At 38.0% G+C, this 23,359-nt stretch overlaps 1 protein-coding gene across 1 annotated transcript in view; it reads right to left on the bottom strand.

Annotated features, from left to right (window-relative positions):
* Positions 1-23,359, bottom strand: part of CDC5L (cell division cycle 5 like) — a 50,742-nt gene that overhangs the window by 8,177 nt on the left and 19,206 nt on the right. Inside the window, exons 9-14 of the mRNA XM_059077787.2 lie at positions 23,160-23,308; positions 20,697-20,859; positions 18,169-18,333; positions 16,860-16,940; positions 15,231-15,473; positions 12,446-12,643 (exon numbers count right to left, since the gene is read on the bottom strand). Of these exons, the coding sequence (XP_058933770.1) occupies positions 12,446-12,643; positions 15,231-15,473; positions 16,860-16,940; positions 18,169-18,333; positions 20,697-20,859; positions 23,160-23,308 (999 nt within the window). The remainder of the gene's footprint in view (positions 1-12,445; positions 12,644-15,230; positions 15,474-16,859; positions 16,941-18,168; positions 18,334-20,696; positions 20,860-23,159; positions 23,309-23,359) is intronic.

Below are 23,359 nucleotides of genomic sequence, written 5' to 3'. Positions count from 1 at the left end.
TTCTCTGACATAAATTATACCAATGTTTTCTTAGGTCAGTCTTCCAAGGCAATAGAAACAAAAGCAAAAATAAACAAATGGGACCAAATCAAACTTACAAGCTTTTGCTCAGCAAAGGAAACCATAAACAAAACGAAAAGACAACCTACTTTCAAATGATGCGACTGACAAGGGCTTAATTTCCAAAATATACAAACAGCTCATATAACTCAATAACAAAAAAACAAACAACCCAATCAAAAAGTGGGCAGATGGGCTTCCCTGGTGGGGCAGTGGTTGAGAGTCCGCCTGCCAATGCAGGGGACGTGAGTTCGTGCCCCGGTCCGGGGAGATCCCATGTGCCACGGAGCGGCTGGGCCCGTGAGCCATGGCCGCTGAGCCTGCGCGTCTGGAGCCTGTGCTCCGCAACAGGAGAGGCCACAGCAGTGAGAGGCCTGTGTACCGCAAAAAAAAAAAAAAAAAAAAAAAAAAGTGGGCAGAAGATCTAAATAGACATTTCTCCAAAGAAGACACAGAGATGGCCAACAGGCACATGAAAAGATGCTCATCATCACTAATTATCAGAGAAATGCAAATCAAAACTACACCTCATACCGGTCAAAATGGCCATCATTAAAAAGTCTACAGGGGCTTCCCTGGTGGCACAGTGGTTGAGAGTCCGCCTGCAGATGCAAGGGACATCGGTTCGTGCCCCGGTCCGGGAAGATCCCACATGCCGCAGAGCGGCTAGGCCCGTGAGCCATGGTCGCTGAGCCTGTGCTCCAGAACTGGAGAGACCACAACAGTGAGAGGCCCGCGTACCGCAAAAAAAAAAAAAAAAAAAAAAAAAAAAGTCTACAAATAACAAATGCTGAAGAGGGTGTAGAGAAAACAGAACCCTCCTACACTGTTGGCAGGAATATAAACTGGTGCAGGCACTATGGAAAACAGTATGGAGATTCTTCAAAAATCTAAAAATAGTTTCCATATGATCCAGCAATCCCACTCATGGGCATATATCCGGACAAAACTACAATTCAAAAAGATGCATGCATCCCTATGTTCACAGCAGCACAATACACAATAGCTAAGACATGCAAATGACCTAAATGTCCACTGACAGATGAATGGATAAAGAAGATGTGGTACATATATACAATGGAATACTACTCAGCCATAAAAAAGAGTGAAATAATGCCATCTGCAGCAACATGGATGGACCTAGAGATTATCACATTAAGTGAAGTAAGTCAGAAAGAGAAAGACACCATATGAGATCACGTACATATATATGGAATCTAAAATATGACACAAGTGAACTTACCTACGAAACAGACTCACAGACATAAAGAACAGACTTGTGGTTGCCAAGGGTGGGCGGCGGGGGAGGGAGGGATGGACTGCAAGTTTGGGATTAGCAGATGCAAACTATTATCTATAGAATGGATAAACAACAATGTCCTACTGTATATCACAAAGAACTATATTCAGTATCCTATGATAAATCATAATGTGAAAGAAAAAAAATACATTAGAGTTTCTTATACTTCAACTACCTTAATACAAAATTAGGCTTAAGGGCTTCCCTGGTGGTACAGTGGTTAAGAGTCTGCCTTTCAATGCAGGGGACGTGGGTTCGAGCGCGGGCCGGGGAATATCCCACATGCCGCGGAACAACTAAGCCCATGTGCTACAATTACTGAGCCTGCGCTCTAGAGCACGGGAGCCACAACTACTGAAGCCCATGTGCCACAACTACTGAAGCCCGTGTGCCACAATTACTGAAGCCCGCGTGCCTAGAGTTCTGCAACAAGAGAAGCCACCACAATGAGAAGCCTGCACACCGCAAGGAAGAGTAGCCCCTGCTCGCCGCAACTACAGAAAGCCCACCCGCAGCAACAAAGACCCAACACAGCCAAAAATAAATAAATAAATAAATAAAGAGTAAAAAAAACAAAACAAAATTAGGCTTAAAAGGGGCTTCTCCTGCACTTGAACAGTTTTTACAGGTTAGTTCCAAATAAATTATTCATAATAACGTCACCCATGATTCAATCTCAAAGAAGGCTTGAATTTCACAGTATGGGGAAAACTAACCTTTACCTCCAAAACTAACGTTTGCCATCATTAATCTGCAACAACTTTGGGACTGACAGCAATGCATCTTCACCATCTATATCTCAAAAATGCACTTCTATATATTATACATCGAGCACATTTTTAATAACTGAATAATATCCAATCAATGTACCAAAGCTGTGATCAAAACATAACCCCTTCAAAGTACAAAATTACTAGATTATTTTTATAAGGTTATAATCCTAAATTTGGCATAAAACCAAATAAGGGAAAGAGAATATCACATTTGGCAACAAAAAAAACTTTGTAATTTTTGAGGAGCAAAAAGACACCATAAAATTAAGAGAAATGACAGTTTTCCTATTAAATATGTATACTGAGCACAAGTGGGCTGCCTCCTGATGAGTCTAAAATTAGGTGAAAAGAATTTAAATTGTATAAACTTAAAAGAGAATTGGAGAGGGACAATTAGCAGAAGATTTCAACAAAACTCTAGAGCTGATGCAGAAGGGCAGAGAAAGCCCCAGCTTAGAGGGTCCAAGGAGAGATGGATGAGAAGGGAGGAGATGTGGGATGCAGAATCCCATTAGCATAACGCCTTCTCTAGGTGTACATTCTACGTCTCACAGTGTTATTATCACTTCATCATGATCTGCAAATGCTTGTTTCCAACATACAACACTTAAAATTGTGAGGTCAAAGCCTTAGGGATAATTATTAAATTTGCGTTAATTTCTTTGTATCCATCTGTTCCTCCCCCACCCCCCTCCAAACTGATTCCATCAAGTGACTTCTATAAGCAATCAAAACTAAGTAGTTTCAGGATAATATATACCCCAATGACACTCTGTAATTCATAATAATGTAACTGAGAGCACCCTGTAACAAGGGAGACAGTGTGACAATTTTTTTTCTGAAATACAAAATGTGGCGGTGGAGGAGAGATAAGCAGACATGGTCCCATGGGAAAATATGGTCAAATACAAAATACTGGTAAGAAAGCTGTTCATAGGATATTTTTTTAAATATTCAGGAACAACATAATCACCAAAAGAAATATACAGCTTTCCAAGATAACAACTCTGAAACATGCACTTCAATGCATTACGTCTGATTTAAAAACAAACATGTCAATCTCAATGCATTTTTTTTTTTTTAGAAATATGTAAGAACACCAAGAAACACAGTGTTCCCCAAAATATAAAGTACCCTTCTACTAGAAAAGTAGTACTTCATACCTATCCATCTCCAGCTTACTTTATTGAAGTCAAAGTCAAATAAGTCTAGGGCAGAGAGGATGGCAGGGAAGGGACACGTTGCATGTGCGCCTTAAGAACATGAGACAGATCTAAAATTAATTTACATAAAGCTCTTTTAAAACAATTCCTATCTTCAGCATTTTATAAAAGTTAATAAGCTTTTATTCCTCTGCAAAGCACTTGAAGACTAAATCCATGAATAAATAATGTCCTTTATAAAAGAGCCATTTTCCTCTAACAGATAACAAATCAAAGTGAGTTCCACAGCAATGATCTGTCTTCAAGAGTCAGGAAATACTGGGCCAAGTCAGCAGCACAGTGGAGTGGAGAAGTGAGTCACTCTTTCTACCCAGCACGGCCACCCAGCTGTTTTGAGTTGATGTAGGTTATTTAACCTCTGCATTTCCTTTTCTCCATCAGTAAAATGGCAGTCATTGCTAAAAGTTACTATGAACCTTAAGATAATGTACAGAAAAGCCCTTAGCCGCCCAGTAAGTGACATAAAGTAAGCAGTCAACAAATGTTAGCTCTGATTACAATTATTATAGGTACTACGAGTTTAACCATTTTGCTCTCCTCTCTAACGGACCAAGGGACTATGGATGACACTTTAAAACCCTCCTTTAAATTCCGACTTTAATTTTTAAAATGATGGAGATCCCCTTCCTGGGACTAAAGCAAGGAAAAACAGCTGTTCCTTCTTGTAAGTGAGCAGTTTGCCTCTTGAGGACCACCACACCAAGTAACCGGTACTGGAGCACATCTTTTTAAGCCAATGCTGTTCAACCCCAGCTAAACTTTAGAATTACCCGTACAGCTTTTAAAGTCTACCGGTGCTATAAACCCAGAGACCCTTATTTCAATTGTCTCAGACTACTGTATTTTTAAAGCCCCCAGATGATTCTAATAGGCAATAAGGATGGAGAATCCTGTTTCAGCCACTGTCATTACAGAAGCTAGGTGTCCGCTGTTTTCTTTTAACTAGACCTACCAACAAGTCCTCATTCCCAATAAAAAGTGAACAACTAAATCCATAAGTTAGTTGCATCAAGTTCCTTATACTATAATTCAGCATGTTCCAAAAATACCAACATTAGATATTCTAATCACACGTGGATTCGAATACACATTCCAAAAACCTTAACAGCACAGAATTTCAAATTAATACATACTTTTTTAAATTAGTCATACAAATTATCATTTTTATTGGTTAAGATAATTCAGTTAGCTATACACTGCACTCCATGGAAATCCAATTTCCAATTTGGTATAACAGCATAATACGCTCAGAAAGTGTTTAATTAGTCATCAAGGCACATTTAGTATGACTGGTACCTTGTATCTGGGAGTTACCTCACCTCACAGAGTTGAGTCATTTATTATTCCCAAAACACCAAAGATTTTAAAACTGCAAAGTTGCTAATGCCAACAAATTTATTAATGACAACAATTTCATTTAATTTAGCTCAAGCTTTATTAACGTCTTCTGGCTCAAATATTGTGCTAAGATTCCAAGCAAATATGGAAATAAATTATACCAAAAAATTAATGTACAGAAAAAAAATCAGTCAAATAGCTATATAAGTTAGTATAAAAATATAAAGAAGAAATGGAATACAGCTTTTAATATTCAATTTTAGCTTACTTATCTTACATCTGCCATCTGATCGTTAAAACGTAAAGGAAGATATCTGCACACAGTACTTTGTAAAATGCTCAACCTATGACTGCTTGACACATTTTAGGAGGAAAAAAAACTAACCTATAACGTCTGGCCTTTTCCTAGCCAATAAATCTCAAGCATGAAACGCACATGCATGTATGGAACAGAACTACCTTAAATCAGCCCCAACTCCCCGCCCCACATTCATACACAGAAACAACATTGAAGTCCAACAGAGTATAAAAACTTATTGTTTAAAAGATGCAGAATTGAGAAGAACCAGACTCGGGTTTAACCAGATTATTACTTCTAAGCCCTTTTAAAAACTACAATTAAGCATTAGCAACTGCCCTGCGGGACAACTTATTTTGAACAAAACAGTATTGGCTTAAGGAGCTTGCACTGCCTCTTACAGCTGATTTACCAAAAGTTGTCGAAACCATTTTTTTCAAATCCTTAACTGCACTTAGAGATACACTTTAAAGTCTTCTTAAAACATCTAACAAAGTTAGTAATGGAATTAGGATTAAATACTTTGTTCACGTGTCACCAGACAAGCCTCCCAAATATAATTATAATGGAAGTTTGTGCTTAAATATGTATCAGAACAAAATTTCTAATAATCTTAAATGAAGTTCACTACAACTATTAGAATTTTAAAGCAGGACAACACTTGATATAATTAAAGCTGACTACATCCAAAATGAAAGCATAAAGTTCAAGAGGAGATGAATGAGAATATATCTAATACAAATGTGTAGGGGGACCAAGCTGACGAATTTCATGCATCATAATTCTGTTTTACAATATGATGTCTGGAATTTGTTTCAAATAGTGGGAGAGGGAGAATAACATGAAATAAAAGTGGCTGTCATAGCTGGGTGATAACACATGAGGATTCATTACACTAGTCGACTTTGGCATGTATTTGACAATTCCCATAATAAAAGGTTTTTTAAAATTCAAATTCAATATCTACTCTAAAGGACAACTATTTTGTTAAGACCATACACCACAAACCATGAAACATCAGTACAATGAAACATAATGGAGACATTAAAATTTATAAGTATGTCAACTACTTCAACATACCAAAATGTACATATGAAATGTTAAAATCCACAATTATGTGAATTTTATTTATATTAAACAAAATCTGAGCCTTTAAGTATTACTCAAACCTGTCTCCTAAAATTGACCCATGTCTCATATTTCACACATTCACCAAAACTCAGAGAACAAAAAACTTACCCAGCCTGTTATTCAAGGTGAATAACTTGATAAATATCAATTTAATCTAATTTAGCTAACACTAAGAATGATATGAACCTAAGAAACATGGGAGGGCTTCCCTGGTGGCGCAGTGGTTGGGAGTCCGCCTGCCGATGCAGGAGACACGGGTTCGTGCCCTGGTCCGGGAGGATCCCACATGCCGCGGCGCAGCTGGGCCCGTGAGCCATGGCCGCTGGGCCTGTGCGTCCGGAGCCTGTGCTCCGCAACGGGAGAGGCCACAACAGTGAGAGGCCCGCATACCGCAAAAAAAAAAAAAAAAAAAAAAAAAAGAAAAAAAAAAAAAAAGAAACATGGGAGACAACTCCTAATCACTAAAACTTGCCAACCGTGAGGCACACAGTATCTCATTTAATCTTACATTATCTCAAACTCTCACTTCCATGAGACTAAACAACTATTACACAACCAAATTTTACAGGTGAGAAAATTTGAGACCCAGAGAGGTTAAGTAACTTGCTCTAGGCCACAGAGTCACTAAGAGATGAAGCTATGCTGTTGTGTCCCACTTGAAAGTCCAACACATTAGGCTACACCACAGCTAATAAACCAGATGTCCTCCCTGCCTCAGCCCCTGAAATAAAACATGCCTGAAGAAAGTCAAGCTGTGGGGCTAAACGGTTTAATGTCACCAGACAGTTCACTGAATAACAAATTATTCTAGACACACATAAACAAGATCTCAATTAATGAATTTGCCCATCATTACTTCCCTGATTTTGACATTAACCTGTACGTAGGCCACTTATAAGAAGTTTGTTTGACACTGGAGAAAAGCATTTCCCCTGCTTATATTTTTTAATTCCTAATTCTTTTACTCTTAACAAACTATAAAACTATAGGAAAACAAACACCTCAGAAATTTTTATGGACAAAAAAGGTTATTTAACAACTTTTTAAGAAGTTGGGAAGAATATAACTAGAGTAATTATTTACAGATTTCACCAAAGCTAATCCTTTGCAACAGACTTTAAAAGAGAGCAAGTGATTTTTTTTTGAATGATACTTACAATATTATACTATTAAATGATCTCAATTTAGTTTTAAAGGCCTTCCTCCTTTCACCCACACATAGATATGTGTAGATGTTCATATATTCATCTTTTTCTATCATATTTAATCTTATACATACACACACCGCAAGATGTTGAAGGTGATTACATTTGAATGGTAGGCTTTTCTCTTTATTTTTTTTTATTTAAAATTTTCTACAAAGTACAGGTATTATTTTTAGAAAAAAAAAAAAAGCCTACAAATGTTATTTTTTAAATGCATAGAAGAGAAACTGTCTAAAAAAGACTGGCCAGAGACCAATGGAAAACTGATGGTCCCCAGGAGATGAATCAGTGGAACCATAAGTGTTTCCTCGGTCATTACAAAAGGGGGCTGTATGGGACTTATAAAAGTGTAATTGTTACTTTCAAACTCACTAAGTTTGTTAAGGTTACTAAGCTTAAGTAATTCCAAAGTAAACACATTATCCTTGGGTCTCCAATACTGTCTTCAGTTAAAGTCTGTTACACTGAGGTTCAGAAACATTAAGAGCATCCCTTACTGAAATTCTTTCTTGGGGACCCAGAATATAACCTTATACCACTAGAAAAACAGGTTTCAGGATACCTAAAATAAATATAGTTAATGGCAGCTCCACTTCCTTGTCCATCATTCCACAATATGATCCTATAGCAGTAAAGATGTGGTTCAGCCACTGAAATGTTTGCAAACAAAGAGACCATGAGTGACTCTCCTTTAATCTCTATACTGTTCACTAGCATTAAGTTTTAGCAGTGAACCGTCTCTGTATTGATGAGATGCAGGTACAATTTAGTGATTATTGTCAGCATCTATCAGTTAGCAACCATCCGATTGCATCCCTGCAAAGCAAGCTAAGCAATAAGGCAAAACCTTACTAAACACATCTCCAAGAACAGTAATGTACCAATAAAGCAATGCCAAGAGCATTTTACATTTGCATAAGTTACGAAATGAAACTCATAAACTGCACAAAGCAAATTCAACTCAACGTTGAGGCATAACAAAAGCAACACGGTTGTATCATAGGAGATCTCTGGTCCAGCTCCCAGAGTTCTTGCTAGAAACAACCAAGAAATCTGTTAATGCCTTTAAGGGTCATGGCAGAGAGCAGAACTTAAGAATGAGAGCATTCCAGAGTACTGGGGACTTGTCTCCTGCCACGGCATGCCACCCCACACACACCCACTCACCCACAAGGGAACATTAAGCGCAAACCTGCTGCGATACAACATATAATCCCTCCACCCTGAACTGCCCCCCCAACTTAATCCTTACCCTAAGTTTTCACTCTTTAAAGTATTAAGGGGGGGGCTTCCCTGGTGGCGCAGTGGCTGAGAGTCCGCCTGCCAATGCAGGGGACACAGGTTCATGCCCCCGTCTGGGAAGATCCCACATGCCGCAGAGCGGCTGGGCCCGTGAGCCATGGCCAATGAGCCTGCGCGTCCGGAGCCTGTGCTCCGCAACAGGAGAGGTCACGACAGTGAGAGACCCGCGTACCAGTAAAAAATAAAAATAAGTATTAAGGGAATTTTTTTCCTGTGTAAAAATATCTAACTTTATAATGAAAATCACTGAGAAAATGAAACCCATTGTGCAGCCAATTTTGCTGAAATATAACCATTCAGTAAAGTCAGGGGTCCCCAAAAGAATTCTACAAATACACTGAGAAGGATTTTGAATGTGTTATCTGTGTTCTTTAAGTTACTTTATTTCCAAGAAGTCAATGTTACATAGTATTTCTTGACTAAATTGACTGTGCCAGTAAAATACAGGGAGAAGTATTACCTCTGGACCTAGTTTCCACCTCTAAGGAAAGCCTTTCCATTTTTATAGCTAACATGACAAAATCTACTTTTCAGCCAAACTTCCTCAACACAGCAGTTTAGATACTATTTCAAATACTATTAAATTTAATGGCAGACCTAAATTCAGACTTCTCATTTCACTTTTGCACCTACTGGAAATTATTTCACTCAAAATAATTATGTCTTCAGACGATTTCCCATTTCCACTTAAAGTGGAAACAAATTAGAACACTTCAAATTCTATTTGCACTTCCCAAATACAGTAATGACTCATTTATCTGGCATCGGAAAACGAGGTTCTTCTCCATTTATCTGGAAAACGCTTAACGTGAAGTCCACAAGAGCATAGAGCTCATCTGCCTCGTTCCCTGCTATATCCCCAGGGCCTAGTACAGGGACTGGCACCGAGCAGATGCTCAGTAACATTCACTGAATGTGTGATTAGATAAAGTACTAAAGCTTTTTACTTTTAACCACTTGATGAAAATTTTTCTACAGTTATAGCCATCCCTCTTTTTCTGTTTTTTAAAAACATAATACTGAACAGAAATTAAGCTTTCTTATTAACTGCAGTAGCACTATAAAGAGCAATCACTCTACGCCCCTACCATATACCCATAACACCCTCAAAGCTATTCAAATAACAGGGCTTTTTGCCGCCATATTTAAATGGCCTCAACATGCTATGTTTTTATAACTTTTCCTTTTCTGATATTAGGTGTCATTTCTGTTTGCAGCTGCTGCCTTATTTTACACACAAATGTCTGGTAAGGTCCTGAAATTAATTCTACCTCCTAAGCAGAATAAAATACATGGACTTGGTTACAATTCAGAAGTCTTTCCCACTTATTTCTGACCTGCAACTACACTGATTCTATTTATTTAACAGACTCCTTGTACAACCCACAACATTCTACATAAAATCTGAGATGGTTCTACTAGTTTTAAATAAGTATCTTAAGGATTTTCAGTTAAGTTCTAAGTTTCAAATATTAATCAGGAGTAATGGCTCGAAGACTAGCTCCAATATAAACCTCGGGGCATATTTTTTTAATCCATTTAGGAGACACCAACCACGACAAAGCTGGATTTCATCTTGCTTGATACGCTACGATAGGGCCATAATTTAGATTCACTGTTCCAGAGTTCATGGCAGCAAAACTCAAACACACTGGCAGCCATGGTGTATGTACTGTGTTTGCACAGCAAGGCATATCTCCCTGAACCGAAGAGCGGAAGGATAATTTAAGTACAGCCTTTAGTTTATATAATACAACTGGAGTTCCTTCTCCACAACAAACTTTGAATAATGTTTATAATTTAGCAATCAACTGAAATGATGAAAGAATTACCACAATTGAAATAAAATATTTATGTATTTCAAACCAGGAGAATTGTGTCTTCAAAAACTAAAATAAGCTAAGACAAACCCAGTTCTGAATTGGGGAATGAATACATATAAAATGGGGGATTTGTTTATTTGGGTTTTTGAGTCTCTTTTCTTCTTTTTAAAGATTTAATGAACTTTCATTTGAAATAAGCATAGTTTACTAAATTAAAGGATTTGATTATGTGTTCTTCAAAAGTAACTAGTTGGGTAAACATTAAAGCAAGTTATCCAGGAGTCAAGAAAAGAAAAATTACTTCAGACTGTTTTATGAATATTCTTCCAAAATCACCAATCCTTCAGCAAAAATAGTTCAACAGAAGATTTCAGTTCCTGGTACTGAACTGAACAAAGAGAACCACATGTTTTTAATGGTTGCTCATAAACGACCCAAATAAATCTCCAAAAGAACAGCAGTGGTTCTCTCTGTATTTTTCCCTTCAAAACTCACAAGACCAATTCAACATAGAAATAAAAATTACTGTACTTTATGGCACTACTCACTTTGTGACACATTTATTTGCTGTCATGAAAGTTAGTGCCTTAACAAAGTAAATGAGATTTAGGGAAAAACTTTTTTTTTTATATTTTAAACAGCATAAAATGTCCTTACCACTTGAGGAAGAAAGAGTTTACCCACCTCAAATGAGATTTTCAAACTAAGTGAGAGACCTAAGTATTTATGTATAAGTGTTACAGGAAGCTTTCCAAATAGCTTTCCAATCAATTATGATGCTGACCTTAGATCAGAATTACACTGCTAACTACCACTTATAAGAAATGAAGCCTACATAACAGAAAATATAACTTAAATTTAACCACTGATGTTCCTTTTACTTTCCCTGACTTTGTGCATTAAAACACAGAGCAACAGCACACCCTGCTGGAAGTTAGTAACACAGCTAGAGTCACCAGCAGCACTGGATTGCGAAAATTTCACCCAAGATTGAGAATTACTTCAGAAAGTCTGACTTCCCACTAAATGATAAAAGATATGCACAGGCATTACCATTAGTGTCTATACATGTGACCTTAAAGGTAAAATCAAAAATGTTAATTTTAATAGGATATCACTTTTTCCAGTTCATTTCCCTAGCCCCACATAGACCCAAACACCCCTAAGTGATTTTACTATTTTTTCATTTTAACCCCAAATAAAACCATTTCCAAATCTACTTTCTGCAGAGAAATTGGTAATCACATAAGCGGAATTTGAGGCCACTTTGATTGCCTGAAGCACCCCTTTCTCCTTCCCAGCCCAAGATATCCTGGCCTCAGAAACATCCCTGAAGACCACCATTAAGAATTCACAAGGCAGCCTAGCGGTCTGTGAACCACAATTTACATACCACTGGCAAAATGCATACACAGAGTCTGGAATTCAAAACATGCAGACTATATTAAGAAACCACATGCCATGAAGCTCCCATCTAGTATGTTTCAATATTTTCATAGACATGAAAAATCACGGAACCCATTATCTGGATAATCCAGCTCAGTGCTCTCTCTGTAACAAACTGACAGGAATCCGAAGATGAGCAGAAAGGTACCAAAGTTCTGTAAGTGTAAGTGTGCCCTTCTGGCTACAGAAAGAAAGCTCCCTGGCACACTGAGAGCCCCCCTAGAGAAAACTGCATTGCTCTTCTAGCACTGCTCTACACTCTTCTGAGTGACCAGTGTTCACTTCTTGGCTCTTTGTCCCCACATCTAAAAGGTTCTGATTGACCTGTGGTCAACTTGGAGGGCACTCTTCATCACGAAGGCCAGCAGTTCTGAAATACCAATGAAGAAGGCCAAGGAAGATCAAACACTTCAGTGTCATTTTTCCTCAAGAAATTCGAAAACAATTACCTTAGATCTATTTTTCTGAGGTTGTCTCCTGTGGTATTATCTGGTTCATTATTTCAATCAAAGTACATTTAAATTAGAATCTTAAAAGGATACCAACCTCAAGCCTCTTTTCCAGTGACTCAATTCTGTCCTTTTTGCTAGCTAGGTTGGCCCGTGTGTAGCGGCTCTGCCCAGGAAGATATAAAACTTGACTGTAGCATTCTTCCCACACCTGGTTATAAGCTTCACTTGAGAGTTCTCCGTGGCTCATACCTTGTTTTACCACTTCCATCTCCTGTACCAGAACATCCTGGGCCTGTTCACAATAATAATAACAATAAGCTTGAGTACTAGAGATACTTGCCATCAACAGAAAGCTTTAAAAGACTAGTTTTTACTCCTCTGGGTAAAGACAATGAGCTCTGGGTTAACTGTTTTTTGGAAGGGGGTTATAATACCTAAGCAAAATGAATTAAGAAGCCTAGAAGTCAATGCAGGTTGATCTGAAAAGCCAAGCATCCATGTATCATCCCTGATAATGTAAACGTCCTTTGCCTTCACTCATTGTAATAGCAGCTACCATTTCTCAGATACCTACTATGCGCCAGGAACTGAATTGAAAAGTTTTACCTACTTTATCTCCAAACAGCACACCACCCTTACAAAGCAGTCAACGTTAACCTCACTTTAAAGATGATGAAACTAAGGCTTGGCGAGGTTAAACCACTTGTTCAAAAATACAACACTAGTAAGTGGACAAGGCAAGGTCACACCCAAGCCAATGCTTGGGCACCAACGCGTGTGGGTACTCCTCCCACTCTACCATCCCCCGCTATACTCTGGACTTCCCAGTTTGGTGAAGAGGAAGTAGGCGTTTTTTTGACAGCTGCCTTTTTTCTCATCTGAAACAATGCCCCTGCCATTGCCAGAGAATAAGACTAGAGGCACAAATCAAATAATGATGGATCATAGACCAGCTTCTGTTCACTAGAGAAGACACGGTTTAAGATGACAGAATGAGGATGGAGTGGAACAAGCCTGGGCTCCAATCACAGATTTAGCATTTAAGTAGCTATCTGAATTTGCTGGACTTCTGTGAGCCCATTTCTCATCTGTAGACTGGAGATGATACCTAACATGTTTGTTATGAAAATTAAGTGACACAGTATACACAAAGAGCCAGCCCAATACCAGACACACAGACTCCATGAACATACCACATGAACTTTTTCCAGCCCTTTGCTTCATGGCTCATGAAAAGCCGACAATTACTTTTTGTGCTTTATAGAAAGCTTTCAATCACTCCAGGAACATCAGAAAATAAACACAGGCCAAAATACATAGTGTCAAGATAAATAACCAGCATATGAAAAAATTTAAACAAAAAAATGGAAAATCAAGGCTCTAGAAGATAAAGAATGGATACTTTTAAACAATACCTCTTAGGGGAAATAATGGAAACAAACCAATTTTAACACACTTAATGAAAATCGGGCACTGTATCATCAGAGAAATGGTATTTCACTCTGAAACTGTACACAGTAAAAATTTACAAATTCAGCTCTTATAATAATTAGGAGAGAGTACAGCTAAGTTCTATTTAAACCATCCCTAAAGAATCTGCTAAGTAAACAGCTGCTTCAAATTCTTAGAACAAAGGGGACTATAGATAGATAAATAAAATATGGGAGGATATTTAAACTATTGTGTAATCGTTTCAAATAATTCCAAAGCACTACTTACATTATTATCAAAAAAGTTATAAGAATTTGTCCCTTACAGAATCTCTATTAGCAACAATGTGATTTTTATTTCACGTTTCCATATATACAATAAATTTAGGAAAATTTATTTCCTAAATTCCATCTTCCCTTCATATTTTCACTCTAAAAAGAGGAAACTGTTCAAGCATCAAGTTCATTGTCTAATTCTCACCAGTTCGGTGACTGAATGTGCCTGCCAAAGCACAGGCACTCAACAGAGGACAGCTTCCACGGCACTTACTAAAAGGCAGCAAGTCAAAATTACTCATGAATCAGGGGCAAACAAACACAAATCTAAACCCTCCTTCCTTTCTCTATTTTCTTTTTAAAAGTCCTATAATAAACAGGTATCACGTATGCAGTAAGAAAAAGAGAGGAGAGAGGAAAAGTGCAGGAGAGAAGACAGACAAAGGAACCTTACTGGTTTTCTCCCAAGTTAGCCCATTCTAATGGATGGGTCCATCATTGCCCATCACGGCAAAAGACTAAAGAAAAAAGACTTTTAAGCTAATGACCACTCTGCTTTCAACCATGAAACTAACTCTATTATCTTATGCCACTGTACAGATTTCTAGTCAAAATCACAGCTGTTTGCTCTGTCAAAGCAGAAAGAATAAAATGCATATGGGAGGAAGAGGCAGGACAGACTTTAGACAAGAAAACATTTATTTCCTTATCCAAAAGGGTAGGGGGAAATCATGTCAGGGGAATGAATTCAGTGAATATTTCCTTTCTGTGAATAGGTGAAAGATTTAATCTGTAAAGATTTTTAATATATTCTTGTTTTTTCATAGTATTCTAAATAAGTGAGGTTTAAGTATTAAAGGCATTCCACTCTATTCAGAGACAGCAGAATTAAACACAGAAAATACCAACTGTAGCAACTATCAATCAGGCATACACCCATGAGACAAGAACAGCCTGACATCAAAGCCAGTGTTTATCTGATAAAGGCCTGCTACTGAACATGGGAAGGGGGGGTGGTATGTCCTTCGCATAACACTTAATATGAATATTTATCTCTTAACCATATATTTCAGTTGCTTATGAACATCAAAAAGGGAAAATATGTTGAGTTTGTCCATGATACATGGTATCTAACAAATACTTAAATCTTGAGACAAAAATATTCAATGATACCTTTTTCAGCTCTTCTTTGGAAAACTTTTCATAAGTGTTATGTTCCAGATAGGCAATGTGCTCTGCATTATTGGTACCAAATCCTACAGTTTTTCCTTTTTTATTTCCAGATGGTTCATAAGGGTGATGTAGAAGGTCATAATGAAGCATTGTGATCATTTCTTTTTTGATTAGTTCTTCACTTTTCTGTAAATCTGTCAGAGGTGGTTCTACATTTAAGGGTCTTAGAATAGTTTCATTTACCTAAAATTTTGAAACAAGTACAATTATTAAACATGTCACTGCAACATACTGATGTTATTAGTTCTACTAGCATGAATTAAATACAGGCACACATAGGGCTTCCCTGGTGGCGCAGTGGTTGAGAATCCGCCTGCCGATGCAGGAGACACGGGTTCGTGCCCTGGTCCGGGAAGATCCCACATGCCGCGGAGCAACTAAGCCCGTGAGCCATGGCCGCTAGGCCTGCGTGTCCAGAGCCTGTGCTCCGCAACGGGAGAGGCCACAACAGTGAGAGGCCCGCATACCGCAAAAAAAAAAAAAAAAAAAAAAAAAAAAAAAAAAAAATACAGGCACACCTTATTTTACTGGGCTTCACTTTACTGTGATTTGCAGGTAGTGTGTTTTTTTTTTACAGACTGGAAGTCTGTGGCAACCCTGCGTTGAGCAAGTCTATTGGCAGCATTTTTCCAACAGCATTTGCTCATTTTGTGTCTGTGTCACATTTTGGTAATTCTTGCAGTATTTCAAACTTTTTCATTACTATTCTATTTGTTATGGCGAGCTGTGATCTTTAATGTTACTACTAGAAAAAGATTACAACTCAGGCTCAGAAACTTAGGTGATAATTAGCATTTTTTAGCTATCAAGCTTAGTTTTCAATTAAGTTATGTACTTGTTTTTAGACATACTACTACTACACACTTAAAAGACTACAGTTTAGTGTAAACGTAACTTTTACATGCACAAGGAAACCAAACAATTCATGTGACTCACTTTATTGCATGACATTCTCTTTACTACAGTGGCCTGGAACCAAACCTGCAATATCTCCGATGTATGCCTAAAGCAGTTCTACATTTTCAAAAGAAATTATTTTCTTTTTTTCTTCAAAATTCTTATTTGGGGACTTCCCTGGTGGCTCAGTGGTTAAGAATCTGCCTGCCAATGTAGGGGACACAGGTTCAAGCCCTGGTGCAGGGAGATCCCACAGGCCACAGAGCAACTAAGCCCATGCACCACAACTCCTAAACCTGTGCTCCAGAGCCTGCAAGCCACAACTACTGAAGCCTGCTCTCATAGAGCCCGTGCTCTACAACAAGAGAAGCCACCACAATGAGAAGCCGGCATACCACAACGAAGAGTAGCCCCTGCTAGCTGCAGCTAGAGAAAGCCCGCATGCAGCAGCGAAGACCCAATGCAGCTAATCAGTCAATCAATCAATCAATCAATTTATTTTTAAAATTCGTATTTGTACCAGTGAAGCATTTCAAAGATTGGATCTGGGAACTGTTTTACTATAGTCCAGAAAGTAGATAAAATGTCGTTTTATAGACTTTATAATATAAAAAACATCAATCACATAAAAAGAAACTTAAAACTTCCTAAGCCAGAAATTCTAATACTTACTTCTGATGGTCTTGGCAGATCTTTCTGGACAGCTTTGTGCATTCGTTTCATTTCCTTTACACGCTCGGCATCTCGTATGGCCTAAAAAATTATTTTAAAAACCATTTTTGCAGCTATACAGTATTTGACACATTTCAGTAAAGCTGAAAACACTTTAGTCTATAAGAATGTGTATGTTCAAGAACTAAGGCTGTAGGAATCTGTGTTAAGTTTGTAGAAAGGCAATATAAGGCCACTAAAATTAATCAGCCTATTCATTCTCCTGTTACAGTAGAAACTAAGAACTTCCAACGTCTACCAGGAGCATTCTCCAGATATACATGGCTCCTTCCATCAGATAATCATTCTTTTCTTGTCTAAATCAATCCTAAATGTAGAGGGGATGCTTCCAATTATCCCTCCTGCAACACAACCTTTCCCTTCCACCTCAAAAGCTACTGATTTTTAATTTAAAAAGCCAGCCAATGAATGTGTTGTTTCCTGATTCTTAAATTATGAATAATGTGGGTTAACACATTAGAACTTCAAACCAGTTCTGAGAGTAAATGTAACTCAAAATAGCTAAGAGAACTAAACACATAAAGTATTATCATCTATTCCCCACCCAAAAGCATTCATGTGGTTTCCCTCTAAAACGATTTCCATTGATGCCATTCTCACTCCAACCCCGGGAAATTATTCAATTTCTAAAACCATCCTGAAATGGACTGCAGCAAGAATGCCTGAAGTGGCTCACATGATCTCAGTTTTAGTTCAAGTTTCACCAGTTTCCAGCCACAAGACCTGAGAAAGTTAACTTAATTCACCTGAGCCTGTTTCCTCATTTCTAAAACGAAGCTGACACCTATCCTACTTACACCACCTGGTTGTTACGGGCAAATGAGAAAGTAATTAACTAGAAGATACAGTAGTACAAGGTGTTACTAATTTTATTCTGCCTCGCGCTACATATCCAAAGCCACATTTTTTACTAGTTTACACTGACAAAAAACCACTTACTCAACCAATCCAAGATGTACTTGTTTTTAAGACTGATAATAATATCTTTTCTTGGCTAGAGTGAAAGCAATGTCTAAAGGACTACTTATATGTATTTTAAAGAAGCTTAATGAATTTGACAGAGGATATTTAAATGGGTATCCATATAATTATACATTTTAAGAATACCTATCAAGATATTCTAAGTATATTATGAATTACGTGAGTGAATAGTATTAATGATGTAAGTAATTTTCTTCAGTGTTATTTTTTTTAATACTCAAAAAACTTTTAAGGAGAGATCTTGAGACATGTAACAGTCATCACCCACCTGCTTCCGTGCATCCACATCAGCAGCATCTTCAATGTAAGTATCATCTATTTCACGGTCTTCCAGTTCCTTCTCGGCATTTTCTGGTAGAACAATTTCAAAGTCATTCTTAGGGGCAGGAAGGCCCAACAACCCTAAACGGAGGTGTTCACGAGATTCTCTTTCCTGTAGAAAAAAATTGGTCCTTCTCAATTCATACACATTAAAATATGCAACTAATATTGTGTAAGAGTTTCTAAAAAGTAATTAGCCTAATTTTAATTCTAGAAAAATGACCCCTAACTTCAGAGTTGAAACAAGATTTAGTTTAATTTCTATCTCCATTTCTTCCCTACCTTAAGACCAACCACAGGGCTTCCCTGGTGGCACAGTGGTTAAGAATCCACCTGCCAATGCAGGGGACACGGGTTCAAGCCCTGGTCTGGGAAGATCCCACATGCCACAGAGCAACTAAGCCCGTGTGCCGCAACTACTGAGTCTGCGCTCTAGAGCCCACAAGCCACAGCTACTGAAACCTGTGCGCCTAGAGCCTATGCTCTGCAACAAGAGAAGCCACTGCAATGAGAAGCCCGCGCACCAAAATGAAGGGTACCCCTGCTAACCGCAACTAGAGAAAAGCTCGCGTGCAGTAACGAAGACCCAACGCAACAAAAATAAATAAATTAATTAAATAAATAAATTTATGAAAAAAATGAAACCTTTAAAACAAACAAAAAGACCACTCACCAACTTTGATTTGTGGTCAACTAATTTACTCTGGCATAATCTAACAGAAGGTTTGAGAATTATCTCTGAAGGGGAAAAAAAAAAAAAAAAAAAAAAAAAAAAGTCCTTTAGGATTTCTGAAATTTAACAGCAAATGAAAAGAACAAGTTGAAAGGTAAATTTGTCCTTGGACTAATAAAACCTAACCTGAAAAGATGCCTGAATTTGTGTGTGTTTCTTTTCCATGCAAATACTAGATAATATGCAAGCCAAAGAAAAACAGTTCATACTTCCCAAGAGAAAGTGCCTGGTACCCAACTTTTCCCCAGTCCATCCTCAGCTCACTTCTCTCATTCTCCACTGCTCCATTACACGTATGCTAGGTGGAAGGACCAGATGAGCTGCTATGACGCAAACATGCTCCAGGCTCACTCATGTTACGGCCTTCATCTAGGGCAGCCCCCAACCCTCCTCTGAGCATACCTCCTCAATGAAGGTTTTCCTAGTACCCACCCAACAAACGTGATTATTTCTTTGGCCAGCCTAAGCATGTTGGTTTTCCTCAAAGGGCTTATTTTATTCACATATTACAATCATTTCTGGACTTGGTTTAGTACTGTCAATCTCTCCAGAGCATAAACTTCTTGAAGACAAAGGACACCTTTACTCAACTTTAGATTCCCTGAAGTGTCCAGATCCATGCTTGGCACACAGTAGATTCTTCATTTGTTTAATTCTTATGTAGCCACTCAGAGTTGGCATTACCTGATATCAATTTGAGCACTAAAAAAAATTCTCAACTAACCAAATCTATACATGAAGGTAGAATTAATTTGTAAAACAGAAGCAGACCATCATTGGAACTCATTTTTTTAAGAAATCTCACAATGATCTTCTCTGGCGTAAATAAGAAGGCTCAACAGTGACGTAATAAAAGCAATAACGAGCAGAAACAAAACTATAACTTGTATATAATTAGCTTTCTACATCACCTTGCAAAACATACAAAAGAAAACTTCACTAAGGTTAGCAACAAACATCAAATTAACGTGGCTTTGAGATCTAGACTGTCCTTCTAAAAGTGTAACAAACAGAAGAATCAATGTTCAAAATCTAATTTATGAGGCATTCGAAACTCAAAACATTTTACAGAACTAGGAAAAAAAAATTAAATGTACCATTCAAGAAGGTAAAGTATTAATTAGTAAATGATAAAAATTAAAAATCACAAAAGATATAAGGAGCATTACTATCAGCATAATCATTACTGAAAAATATATTAAGAGTAAGAAAAAGTAAGCAATAAGACCACAAGATTTCCCTTCTCAAACCCTACAAATCATGTTCCTTTTCTGGTGTCCACAGGTGTACAGCATCTTAAGGTATATGTGATATGCACTGATAAGGGGAAAAATTTTAATTTGGTACCCATATTTTTTTTTTAATTTTTTTAAAGAATACTAAAAGGAGGGCTTCCCTGGTGGCACAGTGGTTGAGAGTCTGCCTGCCAATGCAGGGGACACGGGTTCGAGCCCTGGTCTGGGAAGATCCCACATGCCACAGAGCAACTAAGCCCGTGAGCCACAACTACTGAGCCTGCGCGTCTGGAGCCTGTGCTCTGCAACAAGAGAGGCCACGACAGTGAGAGGCCCGCGCACCGCGATGAAGAGTGGTCCCCGCTCGCCGCTACTAGAGAAAGCCCACGCACAGAAACGAAGACCCAACACAGCCAAAAATAAATTAATTAATTAATTAATTTTTTTAAAAAAAGAATCAGATTTATATTTTTAAAAAAAGAATACTAAAAGGGAATTGACAGGTACCATCTGCTTCACATAAGAGGGATCACTGTAGTCTGCCATTCCATCCTCGGGATTAATGTTTAACTTGTCTCGAAGAGGCGTTCTACCCGGGGTGGAGTTAATAACTGGTTTGGGAGTTGTCCCACTCCGGGGAGTCAGCCCTTCAGATCCATGAGAAGGAGTTCTAGAAAGACAGAAATTCCAATTAATTTAAAGTGCCAATTTTATTTAGATCATGCTTTCAAATGTTTTTCACATAAATTATTTTACAAGGAAAATAGAAAAGAAATAAAGATTCCAGAAATTCCATCTCCCTACCTGGTTTTTAGTTAGACCGCTAGGTTAAAATAAAGGTTTGGTTCATCTAACTCAGTATTTACACACAGTATATTTATTTTAATGACTTCAAATAAAGTCATTACATCTGATATTTTCTTACCTTATTAATAACTAGGTCCACCAAACATTTTTCAACCTTTTTTAAATAAATTTATTTATTTTTATTTATTTATTTTTGGTTGCATTGGGTCTTCGTTGCTGTGCGCGAGCTTTCTCTAGTTGAGGTGGCTTCTCTTGCTGGCACACAGGCTTCAGTAGTTCTGGCACATGGGCTCAGTAGTTGTGGCTCGCGGGCTCTAGAGTGCAGGCTCAGTAGTTGTGCCGCACAGGCCTAGTTGCTCCGCGGCTTGTGGGATCTTCCCGGACCAGGGCTCGATCCCATGTCCCCTGCATTGGCAGGCGGATTCTTAATCAATGCACCACCGGGGGAGTCCCATAGGCTACGGTTTTTAAAGAAGAATTTTTAAGATACAAACATTATAGAAGCAATTTGTATTAAAATAGAATTTGAGCTTTTAAGGTTAGAAATATTTAGGGTTTACTTTTAATTTTAAAATATGTCCTCCTACTGCTTGTTAAGTATATGAAGACTGTTATAATTGCACATGACAGCAGGATCAAGAAACATTGGCACCCAAAACCTTATATAATATTTAATTGCAAGGCTTGCAGGAGAGCTTAATCCCTCTTTCCCCATGGGTGTCTCATTTCTCAACTAGACTGTAAGCTCATTGTGGGCAGGGACCATGTCTTATATGGTAACACCTCACCTCACCTCTGGGAACAGCTCTCTGGCAGCACTACCTGTCTGGAACACAGCCAAGATACAGGAAGTAATCAACCAAAAAAAAAAAAAAAAAAAAAAAAAGGCTTTGAACAATTAAACTATAAGGTGCAAAGTCTATGGATTTTATTCGTAAGAGAGTTTCTTAGACCTAACTCAGAGCTATTCATATTTAGATGTGATTCTAAAAGCCTGGTGTTTGGTTTCCAAACAAAATGTAGAGGGAGGAAGTACTTCAAGTATGCACATCTATGATGATGATGATGTGATAGCCAACAGCTACAGGCAGGAAGGAGACAAATGATAAGATACTGAACTCAAAAGGAGTCATTTGGGATCTTAAGTGTGGTGGCCAACCTCTCTGCCCACTGTGTGTCCTCAGCCACCCTGATGTGTCAAGAAAGGGTTGTGGGACCTCCCTGGTGGCACAGTGGTTAAGAATCCGCCTGCCAGTGCAGGGGACATGGATTTGATCCCTGCAGAATGTGCAACTAAACCCGTGTGCCACAACTACTGAAGCCTGCGGACCTAGAGCCCTTGCTCTGCAACAAGAGAAGCCACCACAATAAGAAGCCCATGCACCGCAACAAAGAGTAGTCCCCTCTCGCCACAACTAGAGGAAGCCTGCAAGCAGCAATGAAGACCCAATGCAGCCAAAAATAAATACATAAATAAAAATTTATTTTTTAAAAAAAGTAGCTTGAAACAAAAGAAGTATAAACAAATACTGAACTCTGAATGATATACACAATGAGGAAGTGTTTAGGGTGAAATGGACTAATACCTGCAATGATATACACAATGATATACACAATGAGGAAGTGTTTAGGGTGAAATGGACTAATACCTGCAACTTACTTGGAAATGTATTAAAAATAAGATAGATTGATGGACAGATATGTGATTAAAGCAAACACTGTAAAATATTAACTGGAGAATTGGGTGGTGAGTATATGGATGCTTGCTTTACATTCTTTCAACCTCTCTCAATGTTAGAAATTTTCATAATAAAATGTTGGGGGAAAAGCAACAGTAATACATACATAAAAAGGCTTAGAATTTTTATAAAATTCACCAAATCATCATTAACAATGTATTGATCTGCTCTTTTAAATCAGATTAAAAGTATTCACAAACGAGGTGATAGTGCCAGAAACTCTGAAAAAAAAAGGAAGCTCCATCTGGTATTTGACTATTTCCTGGATACTATAATGTTATTTGCTACTATGAGTGAGGAGAAATCAAAAAGCAAGTTAAACACTTATTTCCATTCTCTGCCAGCATTTCTAAAGCAAACATGTTGTCCAAGTCCTCAGATTCAAGTTTTCCTAAAGAAGAAAACAGTTATTTATTTACAATACCTGAATGGGGTAGAAAGAACTGTGTTTGGAGTCTGTACAACCTGCCGCTGTGGAGTCACACCTGAGAAGTCGCTCTCGTGCAAAGGGGTGTTGAGTCCACCTTTTAATGGGGTGTCCACGTTGGTCAGAGCCATGAGGTTTTGGGCTTCCTGATCAACAAGAAGGTAAAGAAGCATGTTTTAACAATTTAGACAGGAGAG

The sequence above is a fragment of the Kogia breviceps genome, chromosome 10 (assembly GCF_026419965.1).
Source record: "Kogia breviceps isolate mKogBre1 chromosome 10, mKogBre1 haplotype 1, whole genome shotgun sequence".
Lineage (NCBI taxonomy): Eukaryota > Metazoa > Chordata > Mammalia > Artiodactyla > Physeteridae > Kogia > Kogia breviceps.
This window is presented reverse-complemented; position numbering and strand designations above follow the sequence as displayed.